Genomic DNA, 17,572 nt, shown 5'->3' on the forward strand with positions numbered 1-17,572 from the left:
AAATCTTCCATACGACAAGCTAAGTTCTCTCTTGTTTTCTGCTAAAAAATTTCACTAATTAATCTCATCTCCCAATTCCCATCTGTTGGTTTCGCGGTGCATCAACTGGCACCTCCATCTCTTCTTCTTCTTCTCCACGTGGTTTTGCGTTCCCTGCCACCCGAGCAATTTGTTGATACAAAAGCCCAATTTCTTGGTTGTTTTTTCCCAATGGTTTTCTCTTTTTATGGTGCTCTTTTTGTTCATTTGTTCCCATCTGGGATTCTTCTTTTATTCAGTCATTAATCTGAAATAATATTAAATTTTTTGTTCCCCAAGCCACTCTGTTTTGCACATTTATGGGTTTTGTACAATCTGTAGCTAGTGGGAGTGTAGAATCTTGATTTTGATTCGATGGGTTCCAATATTCGGTTGCGGAAGCTCATATTTCTTGAACCTGTGAAATTTTCTTGGAAAAATGAGAAACCAAAAATTGAGGGTGTTGGGGTGGAAAAGAAATTGAGAAGGAATAATAAGGCGAAGAGACCTCACAAGCAATGGAGGTGTGTAGATTCTTGTTGCTGGATTATTGGGTACTTGTGTACTACTTGGTGGCTGCTACTGTTTCTGTACGATTGTTTGCCTGCGAATTTGCCGGGCCTCAAGGTCCCGGAAGCGCCGGGGGTGAGGCTGAGAAGCGGCGGCACCGCCGCGCTTCATCCGGTGGTTTTGGTCCCCGGCATTGTCACCGGCGGCCTCGAGCTTTGGGAAGGTAGGCCGTGCTCGGATGGCCTCTTCCGCAGGCGGCTGTGGGGCGGCAGCTTTACGGAAATTTTGAAGAGGTTTGAGATTTCAAAGATGTGATTTTTATTTTTATTTCATTTTTGGTAATAATGTGATGTGACATTTTGAATTTGTAATGTATGTATATTACTCAATTTGACTTTCCTTTTTTTAAAACCAAATCTTACTTTTTTCCATCAAAATGTCCAAATTCAGACATTTTGCAGAATATTCATATTAAGATTATTGAAAGTTTTGTGATTTATAGCCAAGCTTTCCATTTTAGTTCTATAATGATTATCCCACCAAAAGGTCCTATGATGGTGTTTGGAAGATTTCAGTATATTTAGTGGGAATGCCTAAAATTTGATAGTCACAACAATGTAAACTAAACTCTATTTGGGTTTGTTTTATGATATAATATTGGTGCATTTCTTGATGGAATTTGTAGGCCTATGTGTTGGTTGGAGCATTTATCCTTGGACAACGAAACAGGGCTTGATCCTCCGGGGATTCGGCTCCGAGCCGTGCCGGGGCTTGTTGCGGCCGACTATTTCGCTCCGGGGTACTTTGTTTGGGCAGTTCTCATCAAGAACTTGGCGCACATAGGCTACGAGGGAAAAAATTTGTATATGGCGGCTTATGATTGGAGAATATCTTTTCAAAATACGGAGGTACCATTTTAATTTGTTAGGATTAGTTTCAGATGTTCGATTCTTGGTTCTTTGATAGATATCATTTACAAATGTATATTATAATGATACAATTGAAATTAATGTTACTTGCGATTATTCTTTGTAGGTTTTCAATTGAATCAATTCAGATGATTGAATTATTGAGCATTGAATGCAAATATGGGACTCATATTTAATGTCCCAAAATTCTTTTTGTCAACTCAAAATGTAAATAATAATGGAACTTTTCATACATTGAAATGGGATTGATTTTTTTTCTTTTATGGATATTTTATTGTGATGAATTTCGTCTAAACTACTGTGCTAATCGGATGAGCAGACGAGGGACCAAACTCTTAGTCGATTGAAGAGCAAAATCGAGCTTATGTACGTAACAAATGGCAACAAGAAAGTGGTGGTGGTGCCTCATTCAATGGGTGCAATATATTTTCTCCACTTCATGAAATGGGTCGAAGCCCCTTCCCCCATTGGAGGCGGGGGTGGCCCTGATTGGTGTTCGAAGCACATAAAAGCCATAATGAATATCGGCGCTGCGTTTCTTGGGGTTCCAAAAACCGTTGGTAGCATATTGTCTGCCGAGAGCAAGGACGTCGCCCTGATAAGGTGAGACAAAAGTAAAGTTTATTTGTTAAGAAGTTGCATAAAAATTGATGGCGCAAAAACTCTGGATTTTGTTTTTGCAGAGCAATGGCTCCAGGTCTCTTAGATTCTGAAATCCTTGGCTTTCAAACTCTGGAGCATGTCATGCGCGTATCTCGAACATGGGACTCCATAATTTCTTTGTTACCAAAAGGAGGAGAAACTATATGGGGTAACAAGGATTGGTCCCCTGAAGAAGACCACGTCTGTGATTCGGCAACAAAGAGGCATCCACCCCAATTTGAAACAAAAGGAAACCACACCGATGGACAGAACATTTTCCAAGTACCGGAGTCGACAAACTACGGAAGGATAATCTCTTTCGGGAAGTCAGCATCGGAGTTGCATTCGTCAGAGCTCGTTACCAGTGGCTCTCAGGTATCCGAAATTGTATAAATTCGTTATTTTTAGATTGTGTGGAAGATTAATTAAGTCAGTAGTCATCATAAAAGTTTAATGTTGGACTCTTTTCTTTGTTCATCTGTTCAATAAACAAACAGAAACAAGAGTCATTTCTGAATGGTACGTCCCCACAATCCAATGCAGCTTCGTGTGGAAAAGTATGGACCGAGTATGATGAAGTAAGCCGTGAAAGTATCGAGAGAATCTCGGAGAAGAAAGTGTATACTGCAAACACTTTGTTGGATCTTCTTCGTGCCATTGCACCAAAGATGATGAAACGGGCCGAAGCTCATTTTTCGCACGGTATAGCTGATGATATTGAGGATCCCAAGTATGATCATTACAAGTATTGGTCAAATCCACTTGAGACCAAGTAAGTTACTATTACATTCTCTATGCAATAAAATTCAATTTCGCATCGATGTGCAAGGGTGAATTCAGTCATTATAAGCGATTGAAGAAAGTGAATCATCAATAGTGTAGAAATAACTAACCTTTGGGACGAAGGTTTTTCTAGCATTACTTTTAAAATGACACAGAATTCGAAACTCCATTTCCAGATTGCCCAATGCTCCGGATATGGAGATTTACTGTCTCTATGGAGTAGGGATTCCAACAGAGAGATCCTATGTCTACAAGCTCTCGCAATCGAGCAGATGCCGAAGCATCCCTCTCCAAATCGACAGCTCCGCCGATGGAGGCCACAATGGTTGCTTGAAAGGTGGAGTCTACTTCGTGGATGGAGACAGCACTGTACCTGTTTTGAGTTCCGGTTTCATGTGTGCCAAAGGGTGGCGAGGAAAAACACGATTCAACCCCTCCGGCATAGCTACTCACGTAAGAGAATACAAGCATAAAGCACCCGCGAATTTACTCGAAGGGAGGGGCGTTCAGAGCGGTGCACATGTCGATATAATGGGAAACGTCGCCTTGATCGAGGATGTACTCCGTGTGGCAGCCGGGGCGTCCGGTGTGGAGCTGGGAGGGGATAGGATCTACTCAGATGTTATGAAAATGTCGGAGAGGATAAAGATTCGGGTTTGATTCGGGACAAAACTTGTGGATGTTGGTCGATGGAGAAGCTGAGGAATCTAACATTTGCTAGGTAGATGATGTTTGAGGAATTAATCTTGAATAATATGCAATTTGACAACAGAAAGTTTAGCAAAGAGACATGAAAACATTCTTAGTATGAGTTGATGGGGTTACTGATCACTTTCATGATTGAGTACTGTAAGTTTCTAATTGTTAGTGCAATAATAGTCTCAATTAATCTTGTAATAAAATGGAATACAAATTTTTGACTCTATTTTACGAAATTCCATATATTTTATTCTGTTGCATTTTATAGATAATTTTATTCCATATGTTTTACGAACCATTGTGTAATCCGAAACATAAACCATTGTTCATGTGTATCAGAAACATTAAAAAAAAATTAAAAAAAATTGAAAATCTATATGATATTTATATTTATTTATTTGAAGCGATTGACAAGTTTAGAATTAATGGTAAGACAACATTATATTAATTGTTAATTTAATATTTCAATTACTTGTCACGTCACATCTATAACATTAATTATGTTTATGTGTTAAAAATTAAAATATAAATCATTAGATTTATTATTTGGATAATACTTTAAAGGTAGGATCTCATTAACATGCATATTTCATATCAATATACAACGATACAATTAATAACTAGTGTAATTTGGATTAATAATTCATAGTTATTTCTTGATTATCAGTGCATGCACGTTCAATCCGATTTCTATGACTGATTTCGTACAACACGAAAATAAAAGCTACTTGAGTAAATTTTATATCATAAACAGGGGTGAATTTATTGTAGGGCGAAGGGGGAGACAACCCCATGAAATTTTTAAAAATTTTATTAGTATATAGTATTTTTGTTTTTTGTTTTTTGGTATATATATTATTTGGCCTCACATAATTTTTGATATTGGCATTTGGTCTAGTGTTTGGCCTTTCATACTTAAGTATGTGGGTTTAGGTTCGATGTTCTCAAAGTCTCCTTTCACTTTTTATTTTATTACATGTTCTCACTTTAGCACTTTTAATTTAAAATTTTTTTACCATTTTTTTTTTAATTTGAAAACTTAGCACCTTATATATTTTTATTTAGAACTCTTTTACTTATTTTATTGATATTATTTTTTTAATATATAGAATTAAACATTTCTGTGAATTGAGATTGTGGCTTTCGCTTAGCCTGTTTTTATTGGTTATAGATGAAAAAAAACAATTATAAAATATAAAAAAACAACAAACTCTATATACAACGATATATTTTGATATATAATTGATAATATCTTTTAAGGAACATTTAACTTTCTTCTTTTGAGAAAAAATTAATATTAACTTTAGGTATTATATATATTGAGAAATTTTCAGCTCCCCAACCATATTTCTCCACTTGGTCCGCGACCACTAAAACCCGGTAGTGAGTTTTAGTAATGCGAAAAAAAACAAAAACCACTAAAACCCACTACCGGGTTTTAGTGATCGCGGACCAAGTGGGGAAACATGGTTGGTCAGCTGAAAAGTTGTAGCAGTCTAACTCAATGGTACCAGGATTGAGTTGAATTTGGATATATGTCCGGTGGTCCAAGTTCGAATCCTGGGGAGGGAAAAAACTCTCCTTTCCAGGTGGAGAGAAGATCATGAGTATGGCCGCGGGCCCTCAGAGCAGAAGGCCAGATGGGCCAGAAGCAGAGGGACGCACCCGGTCCATTATAAAAAGACATTGAAAAAACTTTAGTAGTTAGACCATATTCTTCTAAAATAACAAATATAAGTTGAGAAATATTTTGTGTCGTGTGTGATTCGTTGAAACATCTATATGCAAGCAACCTTTTTTGAATGTTCCAATTATTATCAATCAAATGACATGTAATACCAATATATGAACAACTTTGCCAATGATCACTCCAAATATCGGAACACAAAGAAACTTTATTATTCAAACTATAAAATTCCTTAATTAATTATTTCTTTTGATTGACAACTAACTTTTTCATTGTGCGTTTGAGACTATTTCTTGGTATACGTCTAATAGAAGGATTTGCACTTGTAGAAAGCCAATTTTCAAAAGATAATTTATCGCTAAAACTAAAAGAAAGTTGTGCAACCGCACAAAATTTAGCCGTTTCTTCTCTAAATCTAGCTTCGTTATATTTAAATAGTTGAGATTCATTACCCGATTGAGAAGAGAATACCGGAATTTGAGTTTGAGCACGATCAATCCCAATTTCCACCGGATGATTTTTCTCGATATGCCGCGTCAAATTTTCATAACCACCTCCTTGTTTAAATTTGTAACATTTTGAACAATATTTGCATTTGGATTGCAAATCACCGGAGGAAAGCGTCACCTTGTCGAAATGTTTGGTGAAGATATCGGATGTCGGGCGAGGCACCGCTCGAGTTTGTCTTTGAGAGGCCGCCGGATCGTTCATACTTTCTTGACTTGCATGATGACGTGGTGGTTGTTCAACTTGTTGTCTTTGTTGTGCCTCTTGTCGAATTTCTTGAATTTCATCATCGGAATATTCAAGATCAAAGCCATCGACATTGAATTGAGGATACTCGACCTCGGGTGGTATGATGCTCTTTTCCTTTGTCACCCCTACGACTTGATCCCGCTCCGAACATTGGTATAAATATGAAAATAAATCAATAATTGACAATAAACCAATAATCGAGACTTGATATTTTTGATAATTCAAAAAATTAGAAGGAATTGAGAATGGAGAAATGAAGAGAAAACTGTGTAAACAAAATGAAAGGGGTTGGGGTATTTATAGATAAAAAAAATAGGTTTTTTTTTTAAAAAAAAGTTTCCGGCAGACCCGGCAAGTCCGGCGGGTTTTAACGGCCACGAACGGCCACAAAATCGTGGCCATTGAGAGCTCCAACGGCCATAAGCAAGTGGCCGTTGGATCATCTGGGCTCCCCCACGTGTCCAAACCGCCGGGTTGGACGGTTCCAACCCGGCGGGTCAGACCCGTTCAACCCGACGGGTTGCCGGTTTTCCAAAGAAAAAACCGATATCGGACCGAACATTTGCGGGTCCGGTCCCGGTTCCGGGTCCAGCCCGTTGACCCGGTTAATCGGCCCGTTGACCACGGGTCGGTTTCGGTTCGGGTCTGGGTCAAAACCGGCCCTTGGCCAGGTCTAGTGGAAGGGTGGTTAGTGACCGTCTATGCTAGGGGTGCAAACGAACCGAACTTGTTCGTGAGCTTTACGAGCCCGCTTGATAAATATTTGATTCGTATTCGAGCTTATCGAACTCGAGCCGAATTCGAACATGTTCGAACTTTTTTTCGAGCCGAGCTCGAGCCGAAATTACTCTGTTCGATAATTCGCGAATAGTTCGCGAGCCTTAATATTTAATTAATATAATATAATTATATAATAAATATATATACATTTCGAACTTTTTCGAACATTTCGAGCTTTTCGAACCATACTATCCGAATAGTTCACGAATAGGTTCAAATATTTCGAACCGAACTCGAACTCGAACTTCATTTCGAGCCGAGCTCGAGCCAAATTATTTGAAATTATCAAACTTCGAATCGAGCTCGAACTCGAATATACTTTTATCGAGCCGAATTAAAACCCGGTACCGTATTTTATTGATACGAAAAATAAAAAAAAACAACTAAAACCCCGTACCGGGTTTTAGTGATCGGGGACGAAGTGGGCAGGAATGGTTGGGCAGCTGAAAATTACTCTATAAATATATGTTTATAAATTTATTAATGTATTATTATATTAGAAAATATTAATTCTAATTTATTATTTTTGAATTATGGTAGTTGGATGGAACATAAAAAAATATTAGTATAAAGCTAACGATATTTTGTAAAATAATGATGTTGAGATAAATTTTATTTATTTATTTCTTATATTATTTTTAGTTTGTTAATTTTTTTTCAACTTTCATTTTTTTATTATAGTTCTTATAAAAATTTGGTGAATAAACATAATTTTATCAAAATAATCAAATTTAAAAAAATACAATTGTATGTGCTAATAAGATATTTGGGTAGGATATGAGTATCCATCCTTCGATTGGTATGGGGATGGGTATGAAACTTGAATACCCGACGGGGATGGGGATGAAAATGGGGATGTGGATGGGGATGTGGATGGAAGTAGAGGTAGAGGTGGATATAATAAATGAGGATGAGGATGGAGGTACGATATCCTACTCAAACCCGACTCATTGCCATGTTTAGAGTACCGCTTAGGCGACCGTGTCGACCGCCATTTAGAACACTGACCGGAGATCGAAAGTTAAAATACCTATCTGGTACGTTTTTACATTACCAATGTTTTTTAATAATTCATTATTCTTGAATAATTTCTACTTTATTATTAAATTTCACAATTATGCAAACCTAATACTTCAATATGATTCATTTTTATTGACTGATAAAATTCAAATCTCTTCAAAATAATAATAATAATAAAGTTAAACTAAATATTGATTCTAAAAAGTAAATAATATTTTTGAACTGAAAAGTAAATAAGGCAAAAGTAAAAAAGAAACAAATATAAGCGATTAGGTTTTTTTTTGCTCCCAAAAGCTAATTCGATCAATTTCCAGTCAAGATGGCGATGGAATCTGGTTTGTTGATTGTGAGTTATCATCTATTGCGTATTTCAAGCCAAGATTGCTACGATGTCTAGTAGATTGTTTTGGTAGATTTTCGTTGATTGTTCTTGGTAGTTTGATTTATATCTGTAATTCTTGGGAGTTTGATGGGTATATCTAGATTTTTCTTGATTGATATTTGTAGGTCTCAGGATTTTGATTGATATGTGTAGTTATTGGGAGTTTGATTGATATCATGCAAATTTTCCTCTATAGGTCTCGGGTGGGAGTTTGATTGAGATCATTTAAATTTTTCTTGTTTTTCTTTTGCATTCTCGGTTATTCAATTGCATTATGGAATCTGTTTGAATGTGATAGATTCTATTGCAATTACAATATGACTTTGGGAGTTTGATGGGTGTCATGTAGATTTTTCTTGATTGATATTTGTAGGTCTTGGGAATTTGATTGATATCATGCAGATTTTCCTATGTCGGTCTAGGGTGGGAGTTTGATTGATATCATTTAGATTTTCTTTGATTTTCTTTAGCATTCCCGGTTATTCAATTGCATTATGGAATCTATTTGAATCTGGTAGATTCTATTGCAATTACAATAGAACTTTGGGAGTTTGATTGATATCTGGTAGGTCTTGTTAGTTTGATTTTGTTTTTGTTTTCTGCATTTTTTGTTTTGTTTGTTTTTTAGTATTATCGTGAATGGGCTATTCAATTGGAGGGAATCTGTATGATTGTCTAACCCTTTTGTGCAGTCTCGTGCTCTCATACCGAGCGAACAAAGGGTATTCAACGTTCTTGCGGTGGGCTTGAGTTCTTTGGATGTTTGGGCTTCCTGGCCAAATGATGATGTAAAATATAAAGTAACAGAACTCACCACCAAGGTGAAAGAAACCAATGCAAAAATCGTTTTAATGAGAAAGGGAATAGATGAGGGTTTCCAGAATCTCCTTAGAATCAAGCAAGAAGAGTTGGAGGGAGTTGTCTGCATATTTTTCTAAAATTTTTAAAGTATAATATTTTTATTAATATTTTAACAAATAACAACAACATTTTATTTAGATTCTGAAGCAGAAAGAACACAACAATGTAATAAGCAAGATCGTCAAAGTTTTCAAACAAGGGGACTACTGAAGAATGAAGGGGGAACTACTGAGATGTAATGTTTTGCATGACAGATACAATTTAGGTTTCATTAGTAAGGGGGACATGTTTGCAAGCTTCAGTCATAACAACTCCATCCACATTTACATCTTGAAGCTTTTCTGCTCAATGATACAATTTCTTGTAAATTGCTTCTAAATTTTACTTTACCCGTGAAACTATATGAGCTAATTAGGACCAGATTTAACCTCTACAAATCTGAGTCTGGTTTCTGGAAGATGAGATGCAGATTCTATCTGGATACGAATGAATTATAACTTAAGCATACGTTTATAAAGTCCATGCATTGTTTTCGGGTAACACAAAGATGCTTCCTCTCTTGGGGACTTCTTCGTTCTTCCCTAGGGCTTGGACCAATGATTTAGAAAGTCATTTTGGTGATGGTTGTGGTTGAAAATTTTAGATCTGATCGGTAGCATGTCATTATAGATGTGATTCATGTTCCTCTATAATTATAAACGAGTTTTATGAGATTTTTTTCACTCTGATTTTTCTTTTCTTAAAGCATAGAGTTGATTGGATGCTCATTGTTTTGATTCCAATCACATTTTCTTGTCTTGGTGACGCAAAGATTTTATCGTTGTTATTATTATTATTATTATTATTATTATTATTATTATTTCACCTTCCTATCTTTAGTCTTTGAACTTAAGAAATTACTTCACTAGTAGAAAAATCGCATTTTACTTCGCCATATTTTACTTCGGCAATTACTAAAAACGAAGTAATATGTAATAAATAACTTCGGTAATAACACAAGTGCAGTAAAAACACACATTTTACTTCGGTATTTAAAAAAACACGGGCTTCACTTATTTTTTGAGAACATATTACTTCGGCATATATTATTTTGCCGAAGTAAAAAGTAAAAAACTAAAATTAATTTTTAATGTAAGCGGTGAATTAATTCCTTCAGTTTTCTATCTTTCTTCCATTATTGGAGTTAGACTCAAATCATAAAAAACCCAATGTAAGCGGAATCATTTGCTTTGGAAATTTATTGTGTGGTTTTTTTGCAGATCTTCAATACCTTGTCGGACGTGTCTCTGCTACAGAGAACTGACCTTCATGTGAGGCTTCTGCCTTTTTTTCTCTTTTTGTGATAACCGTGGATCTTACATTTAGGATTACGGTAGATTAGGTTCCGTATCTTTTTTGTTGTTCCTTGGTTTTAAATGTTGTAGGTCGATCTGTTTGAAAAAGTTGTGTATAAATTTGTATTTTTGTTTCTTGATCTGAGTTTTAATTCGGTCCCATTCTTATTTTTTTTGTCCATTCTCATATGCTATACGTAGATTTGGTTTTTATTTTCCAGATCTTAAATTTTACAGATAAAACATATACCAAGGATGTTTTACGTTTCACACGTTATACATAGAGTTTTCCCCCGTTTTTCACTATGAGATTTGGTTTGCGTGACACCTATAAAGATAATATTACATATAGATATTTTTAGTTGTTTAGGATGTGTTTTTTATTTGAGCGATTTCTTATTTGGTCACTTAGATTTCTTGTGGGTTTGATCTCAGTGCCTTTTTTTACGACGTGTGTTTTTTTTTTTTTTTTATAGTGCATTGCAACTACTTTCTTTCTTAAATGATCCAGGATCCATCAGTTTCTATTCTACCTAGACATTGTCTTCTTCTTCTTTGTTTTTTTTCTAAATGCTCTAACGTCTACGTTTTTTGACAGCTGCGAGAGGGAAGATTAGAAAAAAAACCGTCTCAGACGTAGCTACTTAACTCATAAAATAGGTAATTAATTTATTCCGTATCCTTCTTCGCATTTTCTCATCTTTTGCACCTTTGTTAATTGTTTACAATTCTTTTCGTTTCGAATGTTTTCAAAAGTATCGATCCCTTTCTTCCAAGCTCCATCGATCCCCTTCTTCAGATGTTTGTTCGAAGGGCAATTCCACTACTGAACCATATCTTGTGGGGCATAATATCTTGCTGGCTCATTCTGCTGTTGTGAAACTCTACAAGGAAAAGTATAAGGTAAAATTTTTGACTTTGTTCTGTTTATTTTTTATCGATGAAACTATTTGGTTTGTTTTATTCACGAGTCCACAAATGTTCATGTTTATCAAATGACATGCTAGTGGATATGTGTGTTTGTGGTTGTTTCTAAAAGATTTGGTAATTTATGAAGAAATGCTGCGTAAGATAAGTTTAAGTTTGTTTGAGTTTGTGAGATCTTGTTGTCTCAAGGCGGACATTTTCTGATGCAGGCCACACAGAAAGTTATATTGGATTTAACATCTATAACCTGTGGATGGTTCCTTACACCGATTCAAAAGAGGATGTAATAGCAACTCAAAGATCTAATGATTTTTATACGGGATGGCCTGTCCTTGGACTTGACAAAATTAATTTTTTTTCATTCTATGCACCTCACATAGGATGTTGACGTTTGAGTTGGAAGCGGTGGAAGCTCTAGTGGGGCTGGCTCGCTCCGCCTCCTTTCCTGGCGAGTTTGAACGACGGGGCTGTCAGCAACAGATCGATACCAAAACAGTGCTCGTTTCCTCCGAAGCCTCTCAGGTTAAATATTCCATCTGAAAAGGAGAAATATATATTATTATTTTATTTTTTGTGTTTTGAGATTGAGATGTAGTCATCTTCATGAAAGTCGGAACAACTTTGAAGTACTTGAGTAATTTCGTACTTTATGATCATCTTCTAGTCGGAACATTTTAGCTAAATAAATAATCTGTAGTTTTGTGTTCAGTAACATCAATATTCTTGAAGCAGTATTCTTGCCAACGAATATAAAGATTGTTGGGGTTTGAATTTATCAATTACTAGCTAGTTCATTAATTTGAGCCATGTATTTATTTTTATTTATCAGTATCAGGCGTTCGGTGGCCAAAAGTTTCCAGGAAAAACTCCTACCATGGTTGTTACAGGCCTTACAAACACTTTGAATGAGGTAAGTGAACTTATGTGTATATATTAAAAAATATGTATGTGTTAAAATTCTTCAAACTCTCTCCATGAAATTGTGCCACTCAGTGCTGCCAAACACGTGCTAAATTAGTCTTATTTTGGGAAGCAACAAGGCCATATTCTAAGGGGTTATATAACTCAAATTCATACTTGACTTCGAGTTATAAGTGCCCAAAGTTATGTCCAAGTTTTGACCAAGTTTGGTTCACACATTTGAATGAGGTAAGTGGACTTATGTGTATATATTAAAAAATATGTATGTGTTAAAATTCGATCGATTCATTACATGTTTTGTTATGCATGGTTTGTTTCCTTGTGCTTGTACTTTCTTTGTTCCAATTTGTTACGCTTATTTCCTCATGCTCCGAATTTGAAAAGGTACATACTGTTAGAATTCAAGACGTTAGAAGTGAGAGAAATTCCTAAAATCTTATAACTTTTGTTCCTTAGAAAGGGTATAAAATCGTAATATGACATCACCCTTTAGATGATTATAGCATATTGGAGAATGATATGTTATTAAGGTCTTAAATTCAAGACCATTAGAGTTATTAAGGTCTCACATTTACCATTAGGACAAAATATCTTAACTGTTTGGAGGAGAGTTTGTCATTAATTTATTAGGGATTACAATAGAATATTTTAGATTTCGTGGTAATTTCGTACAACAAGAAATGAAAGGTTACTTTAGTGTCATTCAAGCCTATATCAAATACGTGAAAACATTTATATATGTATTATTTATCAAAGACAATAATGAATCTAATTTTTTTGTGCAGTGGATAACACATTTGGTTGATTATTCATCTTATTGTCTAATGTAAATTATTCGAAAGATTAGTGGCGTGCACTATTTTTTTTTTATGTAAATATATTACTTTATCATCATTAATTATATTATTCATTCATGCTCATCTCGTTTATGAACCAAACGGTACCTTAACATATATATCGTCAAAGAACTCCATGTAAATATATTACTTTATCATCATTAATTATATTATTCATTCATGACTTTTTTAAATAAATTACATTGACAATGAGGCAATGGGATTTTTTTTATTTAATGATAATCACATTGACCTCAAATACTATCAAAATATTTTATGGCTTGTGGTGCAAAGCCTGTACCATCTCATGTGTTTTTACTTGCTTATAAGGTGTATAGAGTATAAACTTCTTTTAATGGTTTTGTGGTTTCCCATGAGATAGATGAGATTTAGAAATTGAAGCACAACCCTTGTGTCCACAACCCTATGTCTCTGGAGTTAACAGGGAAGACAGCTAAACTGTCGATGGAGAACACATATTTGAAACAAGTGGGTGATAATTTTTTCCCAATTATTGTTTCGCCTTATCATAATGGACGATTGTACTCAGGTCTATTCATCTGGATGATATTTCTTTTAAGCAGGAAAAAGACCTAGCAGCGAAGAAATACAACTACTTGAAAGATAAAAATGAGTTTTTGAAAGCAAAGGTAATTCGAGGATGTAAGATGAATAACTATTTTTTCATTGGAATTTCAGTCCCGCCCCACGGTTCTTTTGCATTTGCATATGGCTAAAAGAAAGCTTTCCAAAGCAGGGCATGTACACGACAAACCAGAGTCTAAGCGTACTGAAATGTCGAGTTCTTCTGCTGCCACCACTCCGATTTTTTTATACCATCTTGTGCATATAATAAAGGCGTGAGATCAATGCAGGTAGCATCTTTTACAATCCAATGAGTCTTAGCTCTTATAAGTCATATAATTTCTTGTTTTACTTAATTAATGTGCACCTGGAAATTCAGGGTGGTGGGAGATCTTTTTTCAAAGAAACTACCGCAACAGTTGCTGCTGGAGTAGTCGCGAAATGTATTTTAAAACATTATGCAAGAATTGAAGTAAGTTTTGCATTCTGTTGAAAATTAGATTAGATTGCATTTATAATCAAAAATAAATTCTGGATGCATGTGCCCGATTATTTTTTTGTTTTCTTGTTCTTGTTATTCGTTTTTCCTTCTTGCAAGAAAATACATCTATAAAGATATATTATGAAAATTCTTATTTGATTATGCAACTGTGGTTTTTTTTTTTACTTTGACCATTTTTGTTTTGTTTTTAGGTTCTTTCTTATGTTTCACAAGTGCACAACCTTGTACTTCCTGAAGGTTTGGTTGATCATGATACCTTGACACCTGATCAGGTATAAATATATATATATATATATGTTTACACACGCGTCCGCTTGTGTGTGTGCACGTATTTACGCACACACATGTATGCATATATTGGGGGGTGTATGAATGCGCTGATGGAGATACTAGGAATCCTTTCTTTTCTTCATCTTGCTGATGAATACTTTTTTATCTCATATTTTTGTCAACTTGGTTTTTTTTAAGCTCAAGGAACAGTGTTGATTTTTTTCTCCAAGAAATATGAATGTATTTTAATAATATGACTAATGTATAAGATAATGAACATCAAGTGGAGTTTTACGCTTACAGAGGTTTGTTCATCCTGTTTTTTGTTTCAAATAGATGTTTCCGCTTATGTGTTTGAAGCTAAAGTTCAGGGTTTGAGCTTGGATTATGATTGATTGTATTTATTGTTTCATTCATTTTATTCGGGTATAGATTAAGAAGAAATGATTGGATTATGTTGATCCAATTTGATATTTTCTGTTTGATTAAAGTAGATACAGATTTTAGGATCTGGACACGAAAGCAGTACAAAAACAGGATCGATGCAACCGCGGATTCGACGAGGAGATTTGCGAGTTTGTGTGTTTGATCGAGAACAGTAAGGAGGCTTATATACACAGCTTCTGTAAAGGCTGCTTCACCATTGAAGGAAGATGAGGGTGCTTATAAGGAGTATATAGATGGAACTTGTTGGACCCATGCTCATTTCACTGTCCCTTACACAAGTGAATATGTTGAGGTAATTGACTCACTTATTTACTGGTAATAATCAATGTAATATCTCGATTAAAAACAATATTTTGTATAAGGGGTATATGGATTTGAGAATGTTGCTACTTAGTTTTTGTTTTGTTGAGTGTGCTATGTCTTTATCAAATCTCATGCCTGATCGTTCATTTTTTCTTTGTTTTTTAATATGTGGCATGCCTTTGTTTGTGTATGGTGTTTTAGTCTCAACATGCCTAGTTCTACCTCGGCGGATATTGTTCGTATATAATGTTTCTAAATATACCTATGTAAGCAGTTGATTCTCTAAATACTTTTCTTCATTTGGTATGAATTCGGTGGATTGTTTTCTTGAATGGAAAAAGTTTGTACTTTTGTGTTTTTGTAATTGGGATTTTAGTATTTGAAGCTTTTTTGAGTTTTTTTGTTTGAAACTCTGCCTTGTTTTTGTTTCTTTGTTTATTGCAAGATAGGGTGAGATCGTCTCTTTATTGCAAGTGTGATTCTTCTCCTATTGCATGAGGATAAGCTAAATGATTCTAATTGTTTATGTTTTGAACTTTTTAAAGTAAAAAAAACTTTATGAACCTTGGGACATGGTATTATTTTTATTTATTTGCCTTTTTCTGTTTATATGTACTGGATTGAATCAATCATCTATGAGTGTTTTTTTTTGTTATCTTTTGAAAGAGACCTTTCGAGCATCAAACCTACTATATAGTTCATCCTTTGTGTTTATTTCTTGATTTTCGGTTTATGCAAGCATTTAGATGAGGGCTTTTGCTGGTGGAATTGGATCGTCTTTTTTTTCTCTCTTTTTTCTTGATCTCCAGTATTCTACAAGCATGTGGACTAGTTTCAATTCAAGGGCTTTGTTTTACTTCTTTCTTTTCTTGCTTACTAAAACTATTTAAATGGTGTCTATATGTTTGATTCTTTTTTATTTTTCGTAAGTGTGTGTATGAAATAGGTTGTTGAATCTTCTCTTAGCACTTGATATGTGTCAGCATGCATACCAAATAGGTTGCTGAATATTCTTTGTTTTGGATTTCATTTTGCAACTAGCTGCCTTGTTGGTTTGCCGTGCAACTAGCTGCCTTTTTGGTTTACCGTGACATTCCTCTCTTTGTTGGAATTTCAGTTTGCAGGATTCGTCAAGAATAAGTGTTACAGTCAAGAACAATTTGATGAAGTTAGAAGTGAATGGAGTGAATTTGTCTACTCGCATGTAGATGCTTAAATGTGTCATTCACGTTTGGATAATACTTTCTTTTGAGGAAATACGTGTGGATGTGTACGCGTTTAGTTTTGAGGAGATACGTGTGGATATGTGCATATAATTTGCGTTATTGTGGCGGATAAACTTGTTGATTTATGTATTTTTGTCGTTTTGGGATGAATTTATTAATATTATTAGTGTATTTGTAAGTTTCAAAAATATATTTATGGCATTATTATAAAAAATTATGTTTTATTGAGTGCATCAATTTTAGTATAAACGAAGTAAATCGAAGAATTTAAGTCATCATTTTACTACGTTTATTAACGCAATTAACGAGGTAAAAAATATTCTATTACTTTGGAAATTTTACTAATAGACGAAGTAGAAAGACGCATTTTACTATGCTAATATAGGAAATTAATGAAGTAAAAGACATTATTTTGCTTCGTCTATTAATGAAAATACCGAAGTAACAACTATTCAATGACTTCAGTAATTTCATTAATAGACGAAGTAGAAGACTATATTTCACTTCGTCTACGAACCGAAGTCAAAGCATAGCTGTTACTTCATCAACTTTATTAATTGACGAAGTAATAGAATATGTTTTACTACGCAACTTATGAAATTAGTGAAGTAAAAGATATTTTTTTACTTCGGCACCGGTCCGAATATGAACCGGTTTTGCCTCAATGCATCGACCAAAGACTTCGGTAATTTAAAGGATACGACTTCGGTGATTACGCGAAGTAAAATAGTACCTATTACTTCACGTGACACTACTTCGATATTTATAATCCTACGACTTTGGTTATTAACCGAAGTCTTAAGCGATTTTTCTACTAGTGCTTTTTGTCTTGTTTATCATTACTTTTAATGCATGAGATTGATTGCCAGCATATTATTTCCCATTGCATATCAAACACCATTTGGGGTTCTCTGCCAATCAATGTCATGCATTAAAAGTAATGATAAACAAGACAAAAAAATAATTCTCTTAAGTTCAAAGACTAAGGATAGGAACGTGAAATAAAAATAAAAATAACGAAAAACTATTTGCATCATCAAGACAAAAAAATGTGATTGGAATCAAAACAGTGAGCATCCAATCAACTCTATGCTCAAAGCAAAGAAAACAGAGTGAAAACAGTCTCATAAAACTCGTTCATAATTATAGAGGAA

General features: G+C 34.7%; 2 protein-coding genes across 11 annotated transcripts; both read left to right on the forward strand.

Moving 5' to 3' along the window:
* The first annotated feature begins 25 nt into the window (after positions 1-25).
* On the forward strand, positions 26-3,751 carry LOC140891747 (putative phospholipid:diacylglycerol acyltransferase 2). The gene is made up of 6 exons (XM_073300375.1): positions 26-821; positions 1,214-1,436; positions 1,777-2,060; positions 2,141-2,474; positions 2,597-2,871; positions 3,059-3,751. Exons 1-6 carry the CDS (start codon positions 394-396, stop codon positions 3,540-3,542), a joined length of 2,028 nt encoding a protein of 675 aa, XP_073156476.1. The 5' UTR covers positions 26-393; the 3' UTR covers positions 3,543-3,751.
* Positions 3,752-8,041: 4,290 nt separating this feature from the next.
* On the forward strand, positions 8,042-16,572 carry LOC140890863 (chorismate synthase, chloroplastic-like). Of its 10 annotated transcripts, XR_012152346.1 has the most exons (16): positions 8,042-8,170; positions 8,899-9,302; positions 10,327-10,377; positions 11,000-11,061; positions 11,158-11,304; positions 11,538-11,611; positions 11,709-11,850; positions 12,158-12,238; positions 12,362-12,477; positions 13,468-13,574; positions 13,670-13,735; positions 13,843-13,960; positions 14,050-14,142; positions 14,364-14,444; positions 14,934-15,181; positions 16,310-16,572. XR_012152346.1 is itself a non-coding variant. In XM_073298991.1 (14 exons), the coding sequence occupies exons 10-13, from the start codon at positions 13,955-13,957 to the stop codon at positions 15,042-15,044; spliced, it is 288 nt and encodes a 95-aa protein (XP_073155092.1). In that variant the 5' UTR covers positions 8,042-8,170; positions 8,899-9,302; positions 10,327-10,377; positions 11,000-11,061; positions 11,158-11,304; positions 11,538-11,611; positions 11,709-11,850; positions 12,158-13,574; positions 13,670-13,735; positions 13,843-13,954; the 3' UTR covers positions 15,045-15,181; positions 16,310-16,572. The 10 variants fall into 10 exon arrangements, 5 of the variants coding, with proteins under 5 accessions (XP_073155092.1, XP_073155096.1, XP_073155095.1 ...); XR_012152342.1 differs by having other exon boundaries at positions 12,158-12,477; XR_012152343.1 differs by having other exon boundaries at positions 12,362-13,574.
* The last annotated feature ends 1,000 nt before the right edge of the window (positions 16,573-17,572 follow it).

The sequence above is a fragment of the Henckelia pumila genome, chromosome 3 (genome assembly GCF_033568475.1).
Source record: "Henckelia pumila isolate YLH828 chromosome 3, ASM3356847v2, whole genome shotgun sequence".
Lineage (NCBI taxonomy): Eukaryota > Viridiplantae > Streptophyta > Magnoliopsida > Lamiales > Gesneriaceae > Henckelia > Henckelia pumila.

Excerpts from the sequence above, each read along its gene's own strand:
- LOC140890863 (XM_073298991.1), top strand. Across the intron at positions 14,143-14,363 it reads AACATTATGCAAGAATTGAA|GTTCTTTCTTATGTTTCACA; the intron begins GTAAGTTTTGCA and ends TTTTGTTTTTAG. Across the intron at positions 14,445-14,936 it reads ATACCTTGACACCTGATCAG|ATACAGATTTTAGGATCTGG; the intron begins GTATAAATATAT and ends TGATTAAAGTAG.
- LOC140891747 (XM_073300375.1), top strand. The coding sequence starts at position 394 with ATGGGTTCCAATATTCGGTTGCGGAAGCTCATATTTCTTGAACCTGTG. Across the intron at positions 822-1,213 it reads TTTACGGAAATTTTGAAGAG|GCCTATGTGTTGGTTGGAGC; the intron begins GTTTGAGATTTC and ends TGGAATTTGTAG. Across the intron at positions 2,061-2,140 it reads AAGGACGTCGCCCTGATAAG|AGCAATGGCTCCAGGTCTCT; the intron begins GTGAGACAAAAG and ends TTGTTTTTGCAG.